At 35.7% G+C, this 18,630-nt stretch overlaps 1 protein-coding gene across 6 annotated transcripts in view; it reads left to right on the forward strand.

Moving 5' to 3' along the window:
- LOC150102186 (nephrocystin-1-like) overlaps nucleotides 1–18,630 on the forward strand; it is a 215,636-nt gene that overhangs the window by 53,122 nt on the left and 143,884 nt on the right. For all 6 annotated transcript variants that reach the window (XM_090399188.1, XM_090399193.1, XM_090399192.1 and 3 more), the window contains one exon: nucleotides 12,531–12,612. In XM_090399188.1, the coding sequence (XP_090255314.1) occupies nucleotides 12,531–12,612 (82 nt within the window). The remainder of the gene's footprint in view (nucleotides 1–12,530; nucleotides 12,613–18,630) is intronic.

The following is an 18,630-nucleotide window of genomic DNA, read 5'->3' on the forward strand; positions in this document are numbered from 1 at the left end:
CACTGTTCACAATTCAGTTGACATTTTCAACGATTCTACCTATTTTCATTGTCTTTGTCTTTTTATTGCTGACCTTCATACCATATCTATCACAGCAGTTATTCAATTTAGTAAAGGAATCTTGCAGACTTCTAGTGCATTTATTGATAAGTATAACATCGTCCACGTAAAGCAAAGAGCTCACATTAACATTTCCAATTTTGATATCATGTTTAATACCACTTTCCTTCATAATGTGATCCATATAGATAATGAATAACAGAGGGGATAACGCACATCCTAGTCTCCCACCAGATTTAACATTAAACCATTTTCTTGTACTTCCATCAATTCTAACTGCTGACTTACAACTCAAATAAAGACTAAGTATTGCTTGATATAATGCCCCATTGACACCATATAACTGTAGCATATTGAATAGCTTCTGTCTTGGCACCTTATCATATGCCTTTTCCAGATCTACAAAACTCAAATAGAGATCTTTGTTATGTTCCCATGCTTTCTCGACTATTTGTCGTAAAGTGAAGATCTGATCCTGACAGCCTCTATTTGGCCTGAATCCAGCTTGTTCTTCACCAAGCTTTTCTTCTACAATTCTTCTCAACCATTTCTCAAGTATACTTGCATATATCTTACCCGGAACACTCAGTAGGGAAATAACTCTGTAATTCTCGGATTCCGTTTTATTTCCCTTTTTATATATGTACACTATGAGAGCTCTACTCCAATTATCGGGAATTCGTCCCTCTGTCCAGGTCTTCTGAACTATGCAGTGCAGCCACTGTAAGACTTTTATACCACCATACTTCAGCATTTCCTGTCGAATATCATCTACTCCTGCTGCCTTTCCACATTTTAAGCCTTTAATGGCTTTTTCTACTTCAAGTATTGATATGTATTCCTGACTGTATGCCTGTTGAGTGTTTTTTACCACTGTGCTATCACTGCTTGTTTCATCTAGTAATTTCTCGAAGTAATTACTCCATACTTCAAGGATATCTTTTTCTCCCTTTTTTATGTCACCTTTATCATCTCTAACTCCTTTTATAGCACTCTTTCCTCCATTTCTAAGCTTCTTCAACAACCTCCAGAATATCTTACCACCTTCTTGATATTTATTTTCTATATTCTTGTCAAAATCCTCCCATGACGTTTGTTTAGCTAGTTTTACACTTTCTTACATTTGTCTTTGTATTCTCTAAGAGCACAAGCTGACTTATTTGCCAGGAACCTTTGATATGCTTTCTTCTTTTCCTTCACTGCCTCTTTAACTTCCTGTGTCCACCATGGAGTTCTGATTTTTCTATTCTTGCAAATAACCTCACCACATGCCTGTCTGGCTGAATCAATCAGGGTTTTCTCCAAGGCTTGCCACTGAATCTCCTAGGTTTGGTTCCTGTTCTCAAACTCTTTCATTTTTTCTTCAATAAACTTTGTGTATGTTAGTCTACATTTCACATCTGTGAGCTGGCTGCTAAACTTTAATTCACTTTAAAACTTTCTTACATGTTATTCTTTTCAATATGAAATTCAGTTTTATCCTGCTCAAGAGACTAAATAGTGATCACTTCCAATTATTTCAAATCCTCTGTACACTCTGGTGTCCTGCACAAGGAAGAAAACATCACTATCAACAATAACATAGTCAATGAGACTTTTCTTATTTCTTGCCTCTTCTTTCCATGTGAATTTGTCCACATTTTTTATTGTAATATGGTGTTAGTAATAACTAATCCATGCCCTGAGCAGAAATCCAACAAATATTTGTCATTATTATTAGCTTTGCTCTTTTCTCCAAATTTTCGCAATATATTTTTGTATGTCTGACAATCATTTCCTACTCTGCTATTTAGATCCCCAACAAGGACCAACTTTTCCTTTTTCATTGTGTCAGATGCTTTCTCTAAGTCCTCAAAACATTCCTCCACTTCTACCATAGTAGAATCTTATGTTTGACCATAGGCACAAATAAATCTCATTGTCCAATTCCCCATTCTGATATTTGCCCACATCACTCTACTTGAGACATTCAAGAAGATTGCTATTCAAGAAGATTAGCCTTATATTTTGTGTTGAATACTATGGCTACTCCTTCTTTTCCTTGATTGTCATTGCCTGATCATAACATTTTGTATTTATTGCTCAGAAAGATCTCACCAATTTTTGTCTTTTTTGTTTCAGTCACCCTTATTATGTCGATCTAGTACTTATCTAATTCCTCAGCTAGCTCCATTTCTTTGCCATTCAGGCTTCTTATGTTGATAGTACCGATCTTTAACTCTGGTAATGTTGAATCGGGGTGTTTTTTCAGATTTGTTCCAGTAGCTGACTTTTTGCTCCTCACCCTGGTTCCCTGGTGAAAACAACAGGGGCCTTGTTTAACCGGGCGACGCCCCAGCCAGCATGAAATTTTGTCATGTTGTACCATCATTTTGTAATTTGGTTTAAGCCAATAAGAATTACAATTTGGTTGGCTAAATCCCAAATTGCCAGCCTATCCTCATTCTTTCAGTATCCAGGTAGATACCCAACAGGGTGCACCATGAGAAGGTGAGGATTGGACATTAGGCTAGAAGCCCTGGTCGGTTCTCCGCATTCCTCTAAAGGCTATGTGGAGGTCTCCTCTCAGTTATACAGCTTTGACCCTTAAGCACCCCGTTTATATAATAATAATAATAATATTATTATTATTATTATTAAGAGAGACCTCTAGGGAGTCAAGAATTCATTGAGGGAGGCCACATATTATTCTTGAATTTATTCCCACTGTTTGCATGCACAACATTAATTGCAGTCCACTCCAGTCATGCACCAACCTATGAGAGAAAAATCTAACTCACATCCACTTATTAGCAGCATTCATTCTCAGCCGACAAGGATACCCTCTTGTCCTTTCTCCACACTCCATAAAATGAAAAATTCCATCAACTGAAATCCTGTATGACCCTTTCAGAAGTTTGTAAGTCTCAATCATATCACCCCTCTTTCCCCTGCTTGCTTGAGTCTGCAGCCTATAAATTCTCAGTCTCTCATCATAATCTGTATTCCACAATCCTGAATATCATTTTTAACACTCTCCTTTGCACTCTCTCCACTGTATCAGAATCTCAACCGAAACCAGGAGACCAGACATGCACACCATAGTTCAAGTGAAGTCTTATCGAGACCTTGTAAAGAGGCAAAATGACATCCTTATCTTTACCTGTAAGAGTTCAGTTTAGCTTTGCAATTATCTTTTGAGTTGTATTTGCAATCTTTACTATGTGATCCCTCTGAACTTCAACTTGCAATCTACTAACAATCGAAGACCCTAGCCTGATCAGTTTTTTTCTAGCATAATCACCCCCAAAGTGAATGACTTTACATTTAATGACATTGAACTGGCATCCATTTTCGCATGCCCACAATTCCAGCCTATTCAAATCATTCTGGGAAATACTACATATTTGCAGCACAAATCCTTCTCAATATCATTAATATACAGATTGAATAACAGTGAACCGAGGACTGATTTTTGTGGTACATTACTGTTTACCTTACATATTGCAGACTCACATCCCCCATATATCACTTTTTTGATATCTGTCAGTCCAACAATTACAGTGCAACCACTCACAAGTGATGTGCACAGCATGTGGAGCAGCACCAAAATCATGCCACTTGTCAGGAGTCCTGGTTGTTTGTGTCAAATGATGACTTTCAGTTTGTCCAACAGCCTTGGTGATCCCAGAATACTATTGCCATGGTTTTTTGAATATTGGAAATAGTTTTGACTTTTTTTCGCATAAGAGATTGTGGATGTTTCCAGGTCATGGAGTCTTGTTTGCACTCTGGGGTAAAGTGATCAACCCACGTTTTGTCTCCTGTTACAAGGTGTGCAAGAAAATCCTCGTCTTTGTTGCTGTATCAAAACAGATTCCACAGACACATTCTCATGCGTGTTGCCTTGTGCTCCTTTGACAACTGTTGGGGCACCAGTAGGAGCACACCTTTCAAACACTAAGGACATCATGAACAATTTACTTACTCAAGTTTACCACTTGTGCAATTTCACTGGCCTGTCTTCAAGAACAGTGCCCTTTATTGCAAAATGTTGTCTTTTTCAATGAAGGCCTGCCCCACCTGATGTCGATCTTCAATGTTACCATGGCCCACATTAAATTCATTGCAGAGAAAATATACCTGTTTCTTTGATGTCAGGTTTTCGCCATACACAACAGTCAGTTTATGGTGAATATCACTTGGTGAAGCCTCTTTTGCTTGCAAAAAAAATGAATAACTTCACGGACACCTATTTTGAACCATACTTGCACAGTAGCATCATCTTGCAACTGGAATTAGCTGTGAGGCAACAGTGGTCCCACACTGTAATGGCAGTCTATTTGAACATTAGTAATGAATCTATCTGTTTACCATGTTTTACCTCATTCCCTTTCATCATTATTAAGAAAACAAAACGTGTTACCTTACTTTTTGGAAATCCCTTGTACTTTTTATACCAGCCATCACTATTCTCTTGTGTACATATAATTCCAGCTCAAATCTATTATACATCTTATAATGTATAATGACTTAGTGGAGCTTCATCATCACTTCAACATGATGATGAAACTAGGAGTTTCATCATCACTAGCAACCATTGATTGGTTGCTAGTGATGATGAAATGCATCAGCAAATAAATACGATGGGCATGAAAAGGGTTATCATAATATCGGACTTTAATTATCCGAACATTGATTGAGTAGCTATGAAATCACATGAGAAGAATGAAACTGAATTTATTGAGATGTTGTGAGACAACTTCCTCAAGCAGTATGTGACAGAAGGAACTCAAGATCAAAGAGTTTTAGATCTAATTATAGTGTCAGAGGAGGGGGAGGAGGAGTTCAGTTAAATATTTAACTATTCTGTATCTGGTTGGTGACAGTGATCATGTGGAACTCACTTGGGAAGTGACTAACTTTGTAGTTCAGCATTAACCTTCATAAACTTAGTCACTTCCCAAGGAAATTATGAACACTTATGGGGTATGATGGGTTCTGTGCCATGGTATCAGTTATTGGATGGGAAGGATATTGACAGTGTGTGGAAAGTGTTTAAAAAATGCTTAAATTATTCGATATTAGAATATGTCCTTAGAGTTTGAAGAATAAATAGAGTAGTAGCGAAATGAATGTGTAATCTAATTAAGCAAGAGATTCGTAAGAAGAATGTGATGTGGAAGGAATATCATGTGCACAAGGATGATGTCAGTTTTGATAGCAGCAATTATAAGCAGTAAGCCAGAAGAGTCACACGTGTTGTACGGAAAGCTAAGTTCGAGTATGAAAAGTAACTTCGAGTATGAAAAGTGGCTTTGTAAGTTAAAGACAACCCAAAAGAATTCTATTGTTATGCTGCAAGTAAACGAAAGAATGAATTTGAAAGAATAACTCTACTGAACACAGATGGTATGCGGGTGACTGATGCAAAAGAGATTGTTCAGCTAATGAGCAGCCATTTTTCTAAAAGCTATCGACCTGGTATATGCAACATTGAACTCACTGCTACCTCTTCACCTTATGAGGAAACTCATGTGGATGAGGAGGAAGTACTAGAGCTGTTGTACAAACTGAATAAGAATTCTGTAATATGAATTGATGGGATATCAGCACGGATGCTAAAAGAGTGTTCAGCTGAACTGGCTATTACTTTGACCAGGCTATATAATTTGAGTCTCGGAACAGGGAAGATTTCACAGCAGTGGAAAGAATATATGGTAAGAATGTATGCCGGCCTGGTTTGCGGAGTGGTTAACATATCTGCTCTCCTGGCTGCAGGTTCGAATCCGGCTGTGGGCATGGGTGTTTGTCTTTGAAAATACTAGTAGTGGTGGTGGTGGTCGGTGGTAGTTGCCATTCGTGTAGATGATGATGGTAGTTGCGATTCATTGTAGTTGGTGGAGACAGAGAGTTGTGGAGTAGCTACCCTCCCTCGATGAACCTTTGGACTCCCTGGAGGTGTCATGTAATAATAATAATAATAGTAATCCCATTGACAGGGGTGGTGCAAAGACTGATATAGGCAACTATTGATCAGTCAGCATCTCATATATAATAAATAATTTCTGTTATTTGAATAGTATGAGAATTATTATTATTATGATACAGGTATCTCCATGGAGTCTCAGAACACTCATCATGGGAGATCCATTTATTCACACATTAGCCATTATTCACAAAATACCAATCATACTTCTCCTTAAACTCATTCACCGATGAAGTACCCACAACCACCTCACCCATTCCACCCATTCACCACCCTCCAAGCAAAAAACCTAGCTAACATCCTTGCTAACCCACACTGTTGTACAACTTCCAATGGTGACCCGTTCTTCTCTCCCTTCTTGCCATGTACTGAAAAAAGTTTTCAGTGTCAATCCTATAAAACCTCTTTCATAACTTAAATGCTTCTATCATGTCTCCTCTTTTTTAGGCTATCAGCTAATTTTTTAAACCTACAGACCATCAATCTATTCTCATGGGAGCATTCTACAGACCTGACACAATCTTTGTCACTCACCTCTGGATCCTCTCCACAACTTCTTCATCACCATGGAATCCAGGAGTCCAGATGTGAGCTTATATATATATATATATACATATATATATACAGGGTGTCTCAAAAATATGCATACACACTTCAACAGCTGATAACTCACTTAATTTACCTTATTTTGCAGGTTTAACAGATTTGAAATAATGGCTGAAATCAGACTAAACTTTGAGGAAAGAAAATTTATCCCAAAATGCTACTGGTAGTATGAAACCATAGTGGAAGTGCAAAGACAGTTTAGAAGAGAATTTCAATGGGATCCACCTACGAGACTTACTATCACTCGAATTAGAGATAAATTTGAAGAAGATGGAACTGTTCAAAATGTCCATAAGCAACGTTCAGGAAGACCATGAACAGCTACGAGGCCCACAACAGAAGAAAGCTTGATTGAAACGTATCGTCAAAATTCAAGAAAATCTGTGTGACAAGCGTCTCTTGAGATAAGAGTATCAAAATCAAGTGTCCATCGCATGTTGAAGCGCAGTAATTAGAAAGTTACATTCCAAGAAGAGTACACACTCTCAATGAAGATGATCCAGATAAGAGAATGCAGTTTTGTGAGTGGTACTTGGAAAAATGTGAAGAGGACACACAATTTCCAAGACAAATTGTGTGGAGTAATGAGGCCACATTTAAATTAAATGGGTCAATTAACCAGCACAATTGCACTTTCTGGGCACCTGAGAATCCGCATGTTATGGAGGAACATCATGTAAATTTACCATGAGTGACGGTGTGGTGCAGTGCGGCTTATCAGTACACTGATTAATTGCACCATTCTTTTTCGACGGTACTGTAACTGGTGCCAATTACTTGAACTTGCTGTATGAAGCTGTCATGCCACATATTCAAGAGGACTTTGAGGATGAGGACTTTTATTTTCAACAAGATGGGGCACCCTCACACTACCATCGAGATGTGAGGGCCTATCTTGATGAGACTCTATCCAACAGATGGATTGGAAGAAGAGCTTTTGTAAAATACCTCCTGCGTTCACCAGACCTCAAACTAATGGACTTCTTCTTATGGGGATTTATCAAGGATAAAGTTTACACTTCAAAACTGGCAACAGTCGAGGACTTGAAAGCAGCAATCAAAAGAGAATGCGCCCAGCTACAAGCCGAAATGATGTTTGCAATTCTATTGCTGCACGTTATCAGTGGTGCCTGGACCAGGACAGTCATCAGTTTGTATACAGAATACAGACATTGAGGGATGAAAAGTACATTTATATAGTGTACTTTACAATGTGAAAGTTAATTGTATTATAATAAATACCAACTTTATGATCATTCAAAGTGTGTATACATTTTTTTGAGACACCCTGTATATATATACATATATAAGCCTTATATAGGAGATCAATAACCTCTCTATCCCTGCTTGTTAGTGTGTTCTTCAACAACCATGTAATCTGATATGCTGTTTTAGTTACTTTCACAACATGCCCTCTAAACTTCAACTCCCTGTCCACAATCACACCCAAGTCCCTGGTCTCATCGGCTTCCTGCAGCTCAGTTCCATCTATATAGTACACAGCTTCTGATCTCTTCCCAAAGTGCATCACCTTACTCTTGGCCACATTAAACTTGCAGCAATTTACCTTTGACCATACTGCTAGTCTGTTTAAGTCTTCATGCAAGATCCCTGCATCACTTTCATTTGCCATTGCTCTTCCCACTTTAGCATCATCAGCAAACAACTGAATATTTCCTGTCAAATCATTTCCTATATCATTGATATCCAAATTAACAACAGAGGACCAAGTACTAAGCCCTGTGGTACACCACTGGTCACTTGCCTTCTCCTGGACAATATCTGGCTGCCAGTAATGCCTGAATCTCCCAAACATTTGGAGGAGAGTGAGGCAGTCATTATGATTTAAATTTTGTCAGCATAATAAGACTTGAAAATTTTATTTGAAAAGATGTTCATATTTAAAATTCCTACCATACAACAGCACATTTATCCAGAGTATCTTTGATTACATTTACAAGGAATATGATAAAGACTAGCCATAGACAAGAGCTAAAATTTGCCTTTTGTAATTGGTAAGAGATTAGAAATTTTGTTGATAGGAAAATATGTGGGTGTCAGGTGAAACTTCTTCAAGGTTTTGCTTGTAGGTTCAGAAATGTCAGACATACATGGGATAGGAATCCTTTGTTCTATTTGAAGCATCCTTTGGTGTAAGAATGTATGAATCTGTTTGATTCCATTAAAGTTTGATGGTCAGAACTCTTGTTGTAAGCATGAAGAAGAACAAATAGTATGTACAACATTAATTAAGGATTGGATAACTGATTTTCTGGGAGGTATGATGAGCAAAACTTTGATGTAATATATCTGCTCCTCATTACACTGATACGATATACACTGGTTAACAAAGTACTAGCAGCCATGTGTGCATGTGGATGTCCAAGAAGGGTCAACTCTCAGAACTCCCCTTTTACATTGGGAATCAAATACATGGATGTAAGCTATTGATTCAATGTAGAAAGGTGGTTAATTCATTTTCAGAACGAGGCCAATATATCATCTACAAAGTGAACTCCGAAAGGAGGATTGAGGGTGAAAGGTTGAAAAGAAAGTATCTTCTAGATGGTTTAAATCAGGGCTGTCCAAACTTAGGTAATCTGAGGGCCGCATTAAAAAAAAAAAAAGATTAATCCGAGGGCCGCATCACAATGCATATCTAGTAATTTGGTGAGCAGCAGCGACACAACCTGATAGCTGAACAAACGAACAACACTAATTGTATACCAATCACGCTCACGTTCCCCATGAGCACCCAGAGCATGCACTTTGGAACAAAACAGTTCAAGAACAGTTCTTTGAGACATCTCATATTTGATAAACACTTGGGTATATAGTGATGTAAAAACACCAAATAAAATTATCAACATTGAGATTATCGATTAGTGATAGAAATAAAATATCTAAAACGCATTCGATTCAAATTGTTATTTTATTTTTACGCTCGTGAAAATCAAAACCCACTGGCAGGCTACACAAAATCGCCCCGCAGGCCGCATGCAGCTCGCGAACAGTGTTTTGAACAGCCCTGGTTTAAATAACGATCATCTAAAGATGAGGACATAAATCCCCTCATGGTTGACATTGTTTCTCCCTTCACTAACATCTCTTTGACTGATACTGTTTGCCTTCTGTCTGGTGATTATATTCTGTCTGGTAATACATTTGGGATGTTTTAGCTGGAAAAATAAGTGATCTGTAAACAGATTTTGAGGGCACAGCCATATCTTTAGACTATAATATTCTTCTTCCATTTGGAAGTCTTTTTGCAGATCAAGAACACCAGAAACAGAAAATGAGTTTATTATGTTTTTACTCAGAGTTTAACATACGGTTGATGTGAAGGTGGAAACTTACGTCATTCCATTGTTCATGCATCTCTAATGTGCAGAACTTTTGAAATGGCTTTCATGTTAACTCAGTTGAAATCACGACCTTTTTTTAAAACTATAGGACACTATTTTCACATTTGACATCCTTAAGAGTGAACTGAAATCCTTGACTTTGTACAAAAGAGATTTAATGACTTTTCTCTCTCTCTCTCTCTGATTTACTGAATTAATTGATTGTTTGATTTACTATCAACAGAAATTCATTTTCTGCTGCATACCTTGCCCTCTGGATATTTCTGTTGTCATTGTTCATCACAGTTGGCATCTATTAATTCTCTACTGTCCCTTTCATCTCTCAAGTAACATACTTTTCTTTTATTCCTTTCATTCATTCAATGTACTTCTGTGTTTTTGAAGTAACTATGTGAAGTTAGTTCAAAAAATGTTCAGTTTATTTTTTCTTAGAAAATATTCCATGCTGATCCCTTCAAAGTAGTTGTTTTGTGACTTGATAAAATGATTGCAGCCCAGAATTTTCACCATAGATGAAAATATTTACAAAATTCCTATATGTTGAACCAGACAAGTATGATTGTTGTCGTTTTTTTCTTCTTTTTTTCCCTTCAGTGCCAGCTTGAGTTTTGGAAAAGAAGAAAGTCATAAGGCACTCGATCTGAATAGAATATGGTCATGGAACAACAGTGCGAGCCTGGTGGACAAAGCGACTAGCTTATCTACTTTTCAACAAACAGGTTTCAGGTTTAAATCCCACCATGGATGTTTGTGATTGTCTTTAGGTGGGAGATTAACTTCATTACCAAGTGTGAGACCCACTGTCCTGCTTATTGGAGACCTGAAATAGCTTGAAAAAGTTCCTTTTAACATATTCAAGAAACACTAGAGATTTCTCAACTATGTTAAAAATTAAATAAATAAAAAATACAAATTTTTTTTTGCTATATATATAAGTTATTTTTACTTTGAAATTTCTGCACAGACAGGCATCACTATGAATATAGTGATGGAGCAACCAGTCTCCAATCTACTACACATTATCCATCACATTTCACAGAGCATTTAAGCAGGAATATTAATTCAACATTTCATTTAACATTCATTCGACATTGATTAACATTTAGGAACAAATTTGTTATGCACAATCCTATGAATGTGTGAACAGGGGTATGATTTATATCCCTGTTCTTTGAAGTTTGCATGTTTCTGATGCGTCCTAAGTCTGCAAAAGGTTCACCACACAGTCACACTTTATATCTCCTCACTTTTGCAAGCTTCAAATTTGAAATCAAATGACCCTGTAAATTCCAGTCTACTTAGCATCTACTAGATCATTTGCCTGACAGAATTGTTTAGAACTAACTGCAGTAGTCTGTCTGCAGTCATTGGTAGGGAGTTTGGGATCACACAATCATATATCTCCTATAAAATACAGTCTAAAGTATTCCATGTTAACATTAATTTCTTCCTAACTTCAAGTTGATAGTAGGATACTAGTGCACTATAGGCTAATGATGCCTTCATGTTGGGAGGTCTAAGAATTAGACCTCTCAAATCCAGGGCCACTTACTAGGACCTTAGGCTTTCAGTCTAATCCCTTCCACTTGTTTTTGTGTTTCTATGAATGTTACAATTCTTATATTATGCCCCAATGATGTCTCTGTGACAGAGATGAAATATTGGACTCATTGAACTCATTTACTTTCTTTCTAATGAGTTTAATAAGGAATTAAACTTCATTCAGTGAAACCAAAAAATGAGCTAAGGTACTATCAGCATAATGATAATCATCATCATCATCATCAAATTCCTGCCATGTACCCTCAAGGGGTGTACAGGATTTGACAGTACTACATGAAAAAATTACATCATTACTAACTTCCTATCTACAATTTTCCTCCAAATCAGTCTGTTACTTGTCAAGACTCCAACATTATCAGATCTTATATTTCTATCATCTAAGGCACTTTGTACCGTATCAATCCACCTATATCTTGGTCTTCCTCTGGGTCGTTTTCCTGCCAACCTGGCAGAGAACTTGTTTTGCTAATCTTTTCTCTCCCATTCTATTTAAATGACCATACCACCTGAGATTAGCTCTGCTAACGCATTTGTGGATGCTGACAATGTCAAGTTCTTTCCTAATATCCTCATATGCCCATAGGAAAATTACTATTTTATTGTAATCAGTATAGCCTGCATTATATAAAAGTTTACAAATTTCACTTTTTATTCACTTCATTAAGTGTTTTAATGAATCAGCTGTTTTCCAGATAAATACTTATAAAACTATTATTTATTTGTTTAATTGTTTTTTAAAAAAGAAGTTCATCATTATTATTATCATCATCATCAAATTCCTGACATATACCCTCAAGGGGTGTATACAGGATATGCTAGTACTACATGAAAAATTTGTATCATTAAGAAGTTATAGATAAAATAAAAAGGAAGTTAAAGATACATATTTTGTATTTTGAAATTATATTTTGATTAACAGTTATTTGTTTTAAATAAGTAAGTATTGAGAAATCTTTATTGTCTTTCAGAATAATGATTTCCAGACTTCTGCTTTAGGCCTTATGCCATTAGGTTTCCGCCCTTCATATTTAGGAACACTTGTAGTCAAAGGCATGTATAAGATAAACATATAAGCAATTGCATGCTAATTAATTTGTTGCATTTCATTACATCAGCATTATAAAATTTGTTTAAGGTTATAATTTATTATGTTAATGTTTAGTTACAAGTAACTAAATGTTTTTTTTTTTTTTTTTTTTTTTTTTTGGATTTAGAAGTTAAGGAAGAATTAATGAAGTATGAATTCTGCAATAACAATACATTTCTAATAAAACAAACTTCTGTGATTTAGTTTTCTTAAAATGGCTTCAGTCCTTGTGAATTCTGAGTTTGAATTCTGACTGTGTTTTGTTGCACATCACCCAAATGTGATTTTTATTTTTTTCTTAAGTATTCTACAATTGAACAGGTTCTTCTCTTAGTAGCAAAAACTTTCCTTCCACTCTCTTCTCTTTCAAGGTTGTGTACCTGTCTCCATTTAGCATTGTTTTCCTTACTCTTCCTCTGGGTCTTTTTCCGTCTATTTTTCCTTCGATGGCATCTCTGATGATTCCATTTCCTCTCAGAATATGTCCGATCCAGTTTCCCTTTCTTCTTTTTATCCTTTTTAATAGACTTCTTTCTTCTTCTACTCTTTTTAGGACCTCTTCATTAGTTATTTTTATATCAGGTCTATAATAAGGCTCTATATGTGTTTGCATAATGTAATTATTCCAGCCCTGTGTGTGTGTTTCATTAATGGAAAACAAAACCAAATGAACTAGTTGAGATAGAGTTAGTAGATTTAATGAAAAGTACGCCATTTTAGAAACAATGTGATTTTAATGAAACCAAAGGTTACCACTCATCATTTACTCCTAAATCAAAGTTAGTTATCATCAGGTTCTCATCAAGGTTCTCATCGTCTTTTTCACCAAGCTACTAGTCTGATATCTGGTGGGAAAAAAAATCCACTACTATTGGATTTCATCAGTGAAAGCAGTTACTTAACTTAGGAGTTATCAGACTGGTTGAGGAGTGCTGTATTAAAATAAATAATAATTGAAATCTGTATTTGATAAAGTTGGAAATCTGGTAATAAACAAGACTAACCCACCTGCTATTCTGAGTTAGCTTATCATGGGCAACTTTTTATACTCAGTCTTGTGTTTTGTATCTGTGTGTCAATTAGCCTATCTATCTGTCTATCTATCTATCTTTAAAGCCTTCAATTCAGTTTCTTTTTCAGTTTACATTCCAAGCTTGTCAGTCTGGATTTTGAAATCACAGAGTATTTTAGTTTTTTCATCCTCAATCACCTTTTGGTCAATAAGAAAATACTGTGAGTAGACATAATAATTAAAATTATAATAACGGAATAACTCAAGTAAAAATATTATTTATTAGTAGACTTTTTGCCCGAGTATCACAGGCATCTTCAGTACATGCATAAAGCTAATTAAACAATAACTGACAATTCCAAAAGGCGCCACCTAAGTAGCTAAAGTAAGATAACTAAAAAAGGTCAATAAATTTCCTAACTTATTAACAAACAAAAAAAATTATATATATATATATATATATATATATATATATATATACATACAATTAAAAAAGTTAGGAAAGATTAGCTGATTTATAAAGTATTATCTCCCACAAAGGGGATAGATGTAAACCATCAGATCCGTTTAAGTTAGGAGAGTGGAGTAAAGTTTCACATGTTTCTTTATAATGCTGTTCCATAAGGTACCGACTTTTGTGAAGGACTCTTGTCTTGTTCCAGTGAACTCTATGTCGAGTATTGATGGCATGTTCTGCAAGTCCAGACTGTTCAGGTTCAAGATATTGAATATAAGACTGACGTTCTTCAAGATGAATAGAGGCAGATCTTCCTGTTTGTCCAAAATAAGATAATCCACAAGAGCAAGGAATCTGTAGACACCTGGATAACTGAGATGTGGAAGCTTGTCCTTTAGAGAAGTGAGAAAGGTGAAGATTTTTCTGAATGATCGAAAGGCAACAAAAATATTTAGTGGTTTTAAAACTTTTGCTATCCGTTCACTAATGCCTTGCACATAAGAGATAGGAATACATGTTATTTCTTCTGTATTTGAAGAGGAAGACAACAAAACTACTCATAGCTCTTTTGATGAAGGAATTCTTATGTCCATTAGATAAAAAGGAGGAAATAATATATTGCAATTCTTTCTATAATAGATTGTCTGAAGAACAAAAGGAGTGGGACTGATGAACCAATGTTTTAATAGTTCCTGCCTTTTGACTGGAATGGTGATGAGATTCAGCATAGATATAATGGCCTGTATGAGTCTTCTTCCTATAGACTGAAAAATGTAGGTTACCATTTGGTTGGCAAAGAATTAAAAGATCTAAAAAGCTAACTGCTTATTTAATTCTACTTCAAGGGTGAGCTGGATCCTTGGATGAAGTACATTTAATTTAGATAGAAACTGTTGTAGTTTATCAGAAGACCCATTCCAGATAGCAAAAATGTCATCTACATGTCTGAACAAATGAATAGATCTAAGAGAAATGTCAAAAATACGTTGTTCAAAGTGCTCCATTAAGAAGTTGGCGATAGCAGGTGAAAGAGAATTGTGCATTGCTGTTCCTTTGATTTGTTGATATAACTTGTTTTTAAAGGAAAAAATAACCAGAATGTATTTCAAAATCAAATATTTTTACAATGTCTGAAGGAAATTTTGATTTTGTAATACATTATTTAATACTTTATTTTGTAATACATAATGTAATACATACATCATTTGTAGACACAGAGTTCATTGGAACAAGACGAGAGTCCTTCACAAAAGTCGGTTCCTTATGGAACAGTTTATAAAGAAACATGTGAAACTTTACTCCACTCTCCTAACTTAAACATATCAGATGGTTTACGTCTATCCCCGTTGTGGGAGATAGTACTTTATAAATCAACTAATCTTTTGTAACTTTTTTAATTGTGTGTGTGTGTATATATATATATATATATAATTTTTTTTTTAATAAGTTAGGAAATTTATTGACCCTTTTTTTAGTTATCTTACTTTAGCTACTTAGGTGGTGCCTTTTGGAATTGTCAGTTATTGTTTAATTAGCTTTATACATGTACTGAAGATGCCTGTGATACTCGGGCAAAAAGTCTACTAATAAATAATATTTTTACGTGAGTTATTCTGTTATTATAATTTTAATTATTATGTCTACTCATGGTATTTCCTTATTGACCAAAAGATGATTGAGCATGAAAAAACTAAAATACTCTGTGATTTCAAAATCCAGCCTGACAAGCTTGGAATGTAATATACCTGATATAACAGTGGTCGAAAAAGGTGAAAACAAGAGTGTTCAGTTTATCGAAATGTCCGTACCAGGAGATAACCAAATTGCTGAAAAAGAAACCGAAAAAATTACAAAGTATTGGGAGTTGCAAATCAAAGTTGAGCGAATTTGGCAAAAGAAAATGAAAGGTGTTCCCATAATGATAGGTGCCATCCCCCCAAACACTGAAAAATCATCTAGAAGCACTCGAATTAGATGGAGTAAAAACTGAGCGGTTGCAAAAGACCGCTTTGTTCTGTGCAACATTCAGAAGGTATTTCCACATTTCATAGGCCCTTGGGTAGGGCTCAAATTAGTGAAATATAATCCGCCTTTTACTTAAGGCTGGGGAAGCAAACGAAGCTTGGATGAATATTATATATATGAAAAAAAAAAAGAATGACCACCCTATATTTCTACCCACTGCAGGGTGATGGCCTCTCCAATTGCGAGAGGTTTTGGGTCTACTACTCCCATGGTGACCCAGTCCATATTGGGAGAGTAGACAATCACAAACATCCATGCCTATGTGCGATTCGAACCCGCAACCTCTTGGCTGGAGAGTGGATACACTAACCACTCGGCCAACCAGGCTGGCATTATATATATATATATAATTAGAACAATAATAGAAGCAATGGAGCAGCATGTCCCACCACAACTAGAGAATAACACATATGCCACAATAAAATAAAGCTGTTACATAGATCCATATAAAAACATAAATGTTTATATAAAGAAAGTGAACCCCTACTTCATTGACTTAATCTCAATCATAATGACTGCCTCACTATTCCAAAAGTTTGGGAAATTGTTATACTCAGTTGGATTAAATAAATTTATCTCTTATATATTTTAATTTAATTTAATTAATTTTAATTTCAGCTTAATAGTTTTAATCCATTAGTGCATGGCTGTATACCTAGAGGGATTCCACATGTGCTTTATTGTTTTCTAATTCAATTCCTATTGTTGTTTAATAATTGTACTGATGATGTCTTATGATACATAATATTAAATATTTACATAATAAAAGTTAAAATTTATTTTACTGTAGCATAAGTGTTATTCTCTAGTTATGGATACTCTACATGGGTAATCATACAAGAAAGCATGTCCCACCAAAAAAGATTACTGACATTTCAAGGTTAATGGAGCCATGCAAATATACTTCAGCAACACATAATGGTCCAAGACATTAATTGAAAAGATATAAGCATTAGTGTATAACAACAAAGTCACATGAGGAAAGTAACAAAGTAAAACAAGAAAACAGTAAGGACCAACATGAAACATTTTTGAACTGCTTCAGGTTTCCAGTAAGTACGACAGTAGTCTAATACTGATGAAATCATTTACTGCCTAAAGACATGCAGAAACATCTATATGTCTCCATTTACCATCCATTCACGAATATCCATGTGGTCAAATATATGCCTCGAGCCTTCGAAATTCACTTTACTAACATATAGCCTCAATGCTACCAATCTCAATAGTGTTCATTACCATTTCCTGCAAAACCCACCTACTTTTAGCAGAAATGCAAATCTCCCCCCCCCCAAAAGCACTACTCATTTCAGATTTTCCAATTACACTTTGACATACCATACCATATGTTAGATCTGAAATAGGCAACTTCAAATTTTACATGACGTCACCATTCCAGAATCTAACAATTAACAAAAAAAATATATGTGCATACTTATCTTTTAGCGCAGTGTAAATATGTTTGTTTTTTGTAACAACATCTTGTATGATAAACTGTGAATTTTGTGAATTTAAATTAATATATCTATATGTCTAGCATGAATGTAAGTCAGCAAAAGGGGCAGATATGAGAGAAATCATTAGTGAAATATTATAAATGAAAGAATGCGTATTATTCAGCAACATAGGGCAAAGATCACCGTAATACTGTAAAAGCAGCGTATGCACCTGTGGGCATCACATCTAAGAAGGCATCATGACGCATACGTTCCCGGAAACAAGACGTCCCGTATGTTGATTGGTGAAGCCACCCAGCCGGAGACCAATGGGTGATACGATAAGAGAAATTCAAACTCGGAATGGTGACGCTCTAGGAGAGCGAATAAAACCGGCGACACGGAAGTAAATCACGCCGTTTTTTCTTGTTTCTGCATTTCTCTTCGTGTGCTACGAAGAGAAATGCAGGAACAAGAAAAAACAGGGTGACTTACTTCCGTGCTACGAAGAGAAATGCAGGAACAAGAAAAAACGGGTTTCGTAAGTCTCCTGACTTACGAAAGGATCCGGCATGACACTGTAGCAGATTTCGGCAAGATTAACCGTAGGCCGCGATGAAAAGGTCATCAACGTAAAACCTTAGCAGAGAGATAGCTCCCAGCTCAGGCGAGCATGTGTAACCCACGTGGCGATAAGATCGAGACAACCAGAATCGAAACAAAGAAGGAAGGATGGAAGAAAACCGATAAAGAATAGATAAGTACTCTCACTTGTTCTAGCCCCTTTTGAGAATTGACTAACAGTTAAGAGAATGCAACCTAAAATTTGTAATGGAAGAAAGAGTGAAGAACTATGATTTATGTAAATGATTATGCTTTTGAAATGAACTTTAAGAACTTTCAGTTTGATAGAGATTCTGTCGTAATTAATCTGAGAGAGATTATAAAATGTGCTAAATTACCTTAATGTCCAATTGAGCTGTAATTATGAATGTATTATATGTTGAGTTATTGAATTTGCTAACATTTTGAAGTCAATGCATAATTGTTT

This window comes from Typopeltis vanoorti, chromosome 10 (assembly GCF_054136105.1).
Source record: "Typopeltis vanoorti isolate ZY-2024b chromosome 10, IOZ_Tvanoo_1.0, whole genome shotgun sequence".
NCBI lineage: Eukaryota > Metazoa > Arthropoda > Arachnida > Uropygi > Thelyphonidae > Typopeltis > Typopeltis vanoorti.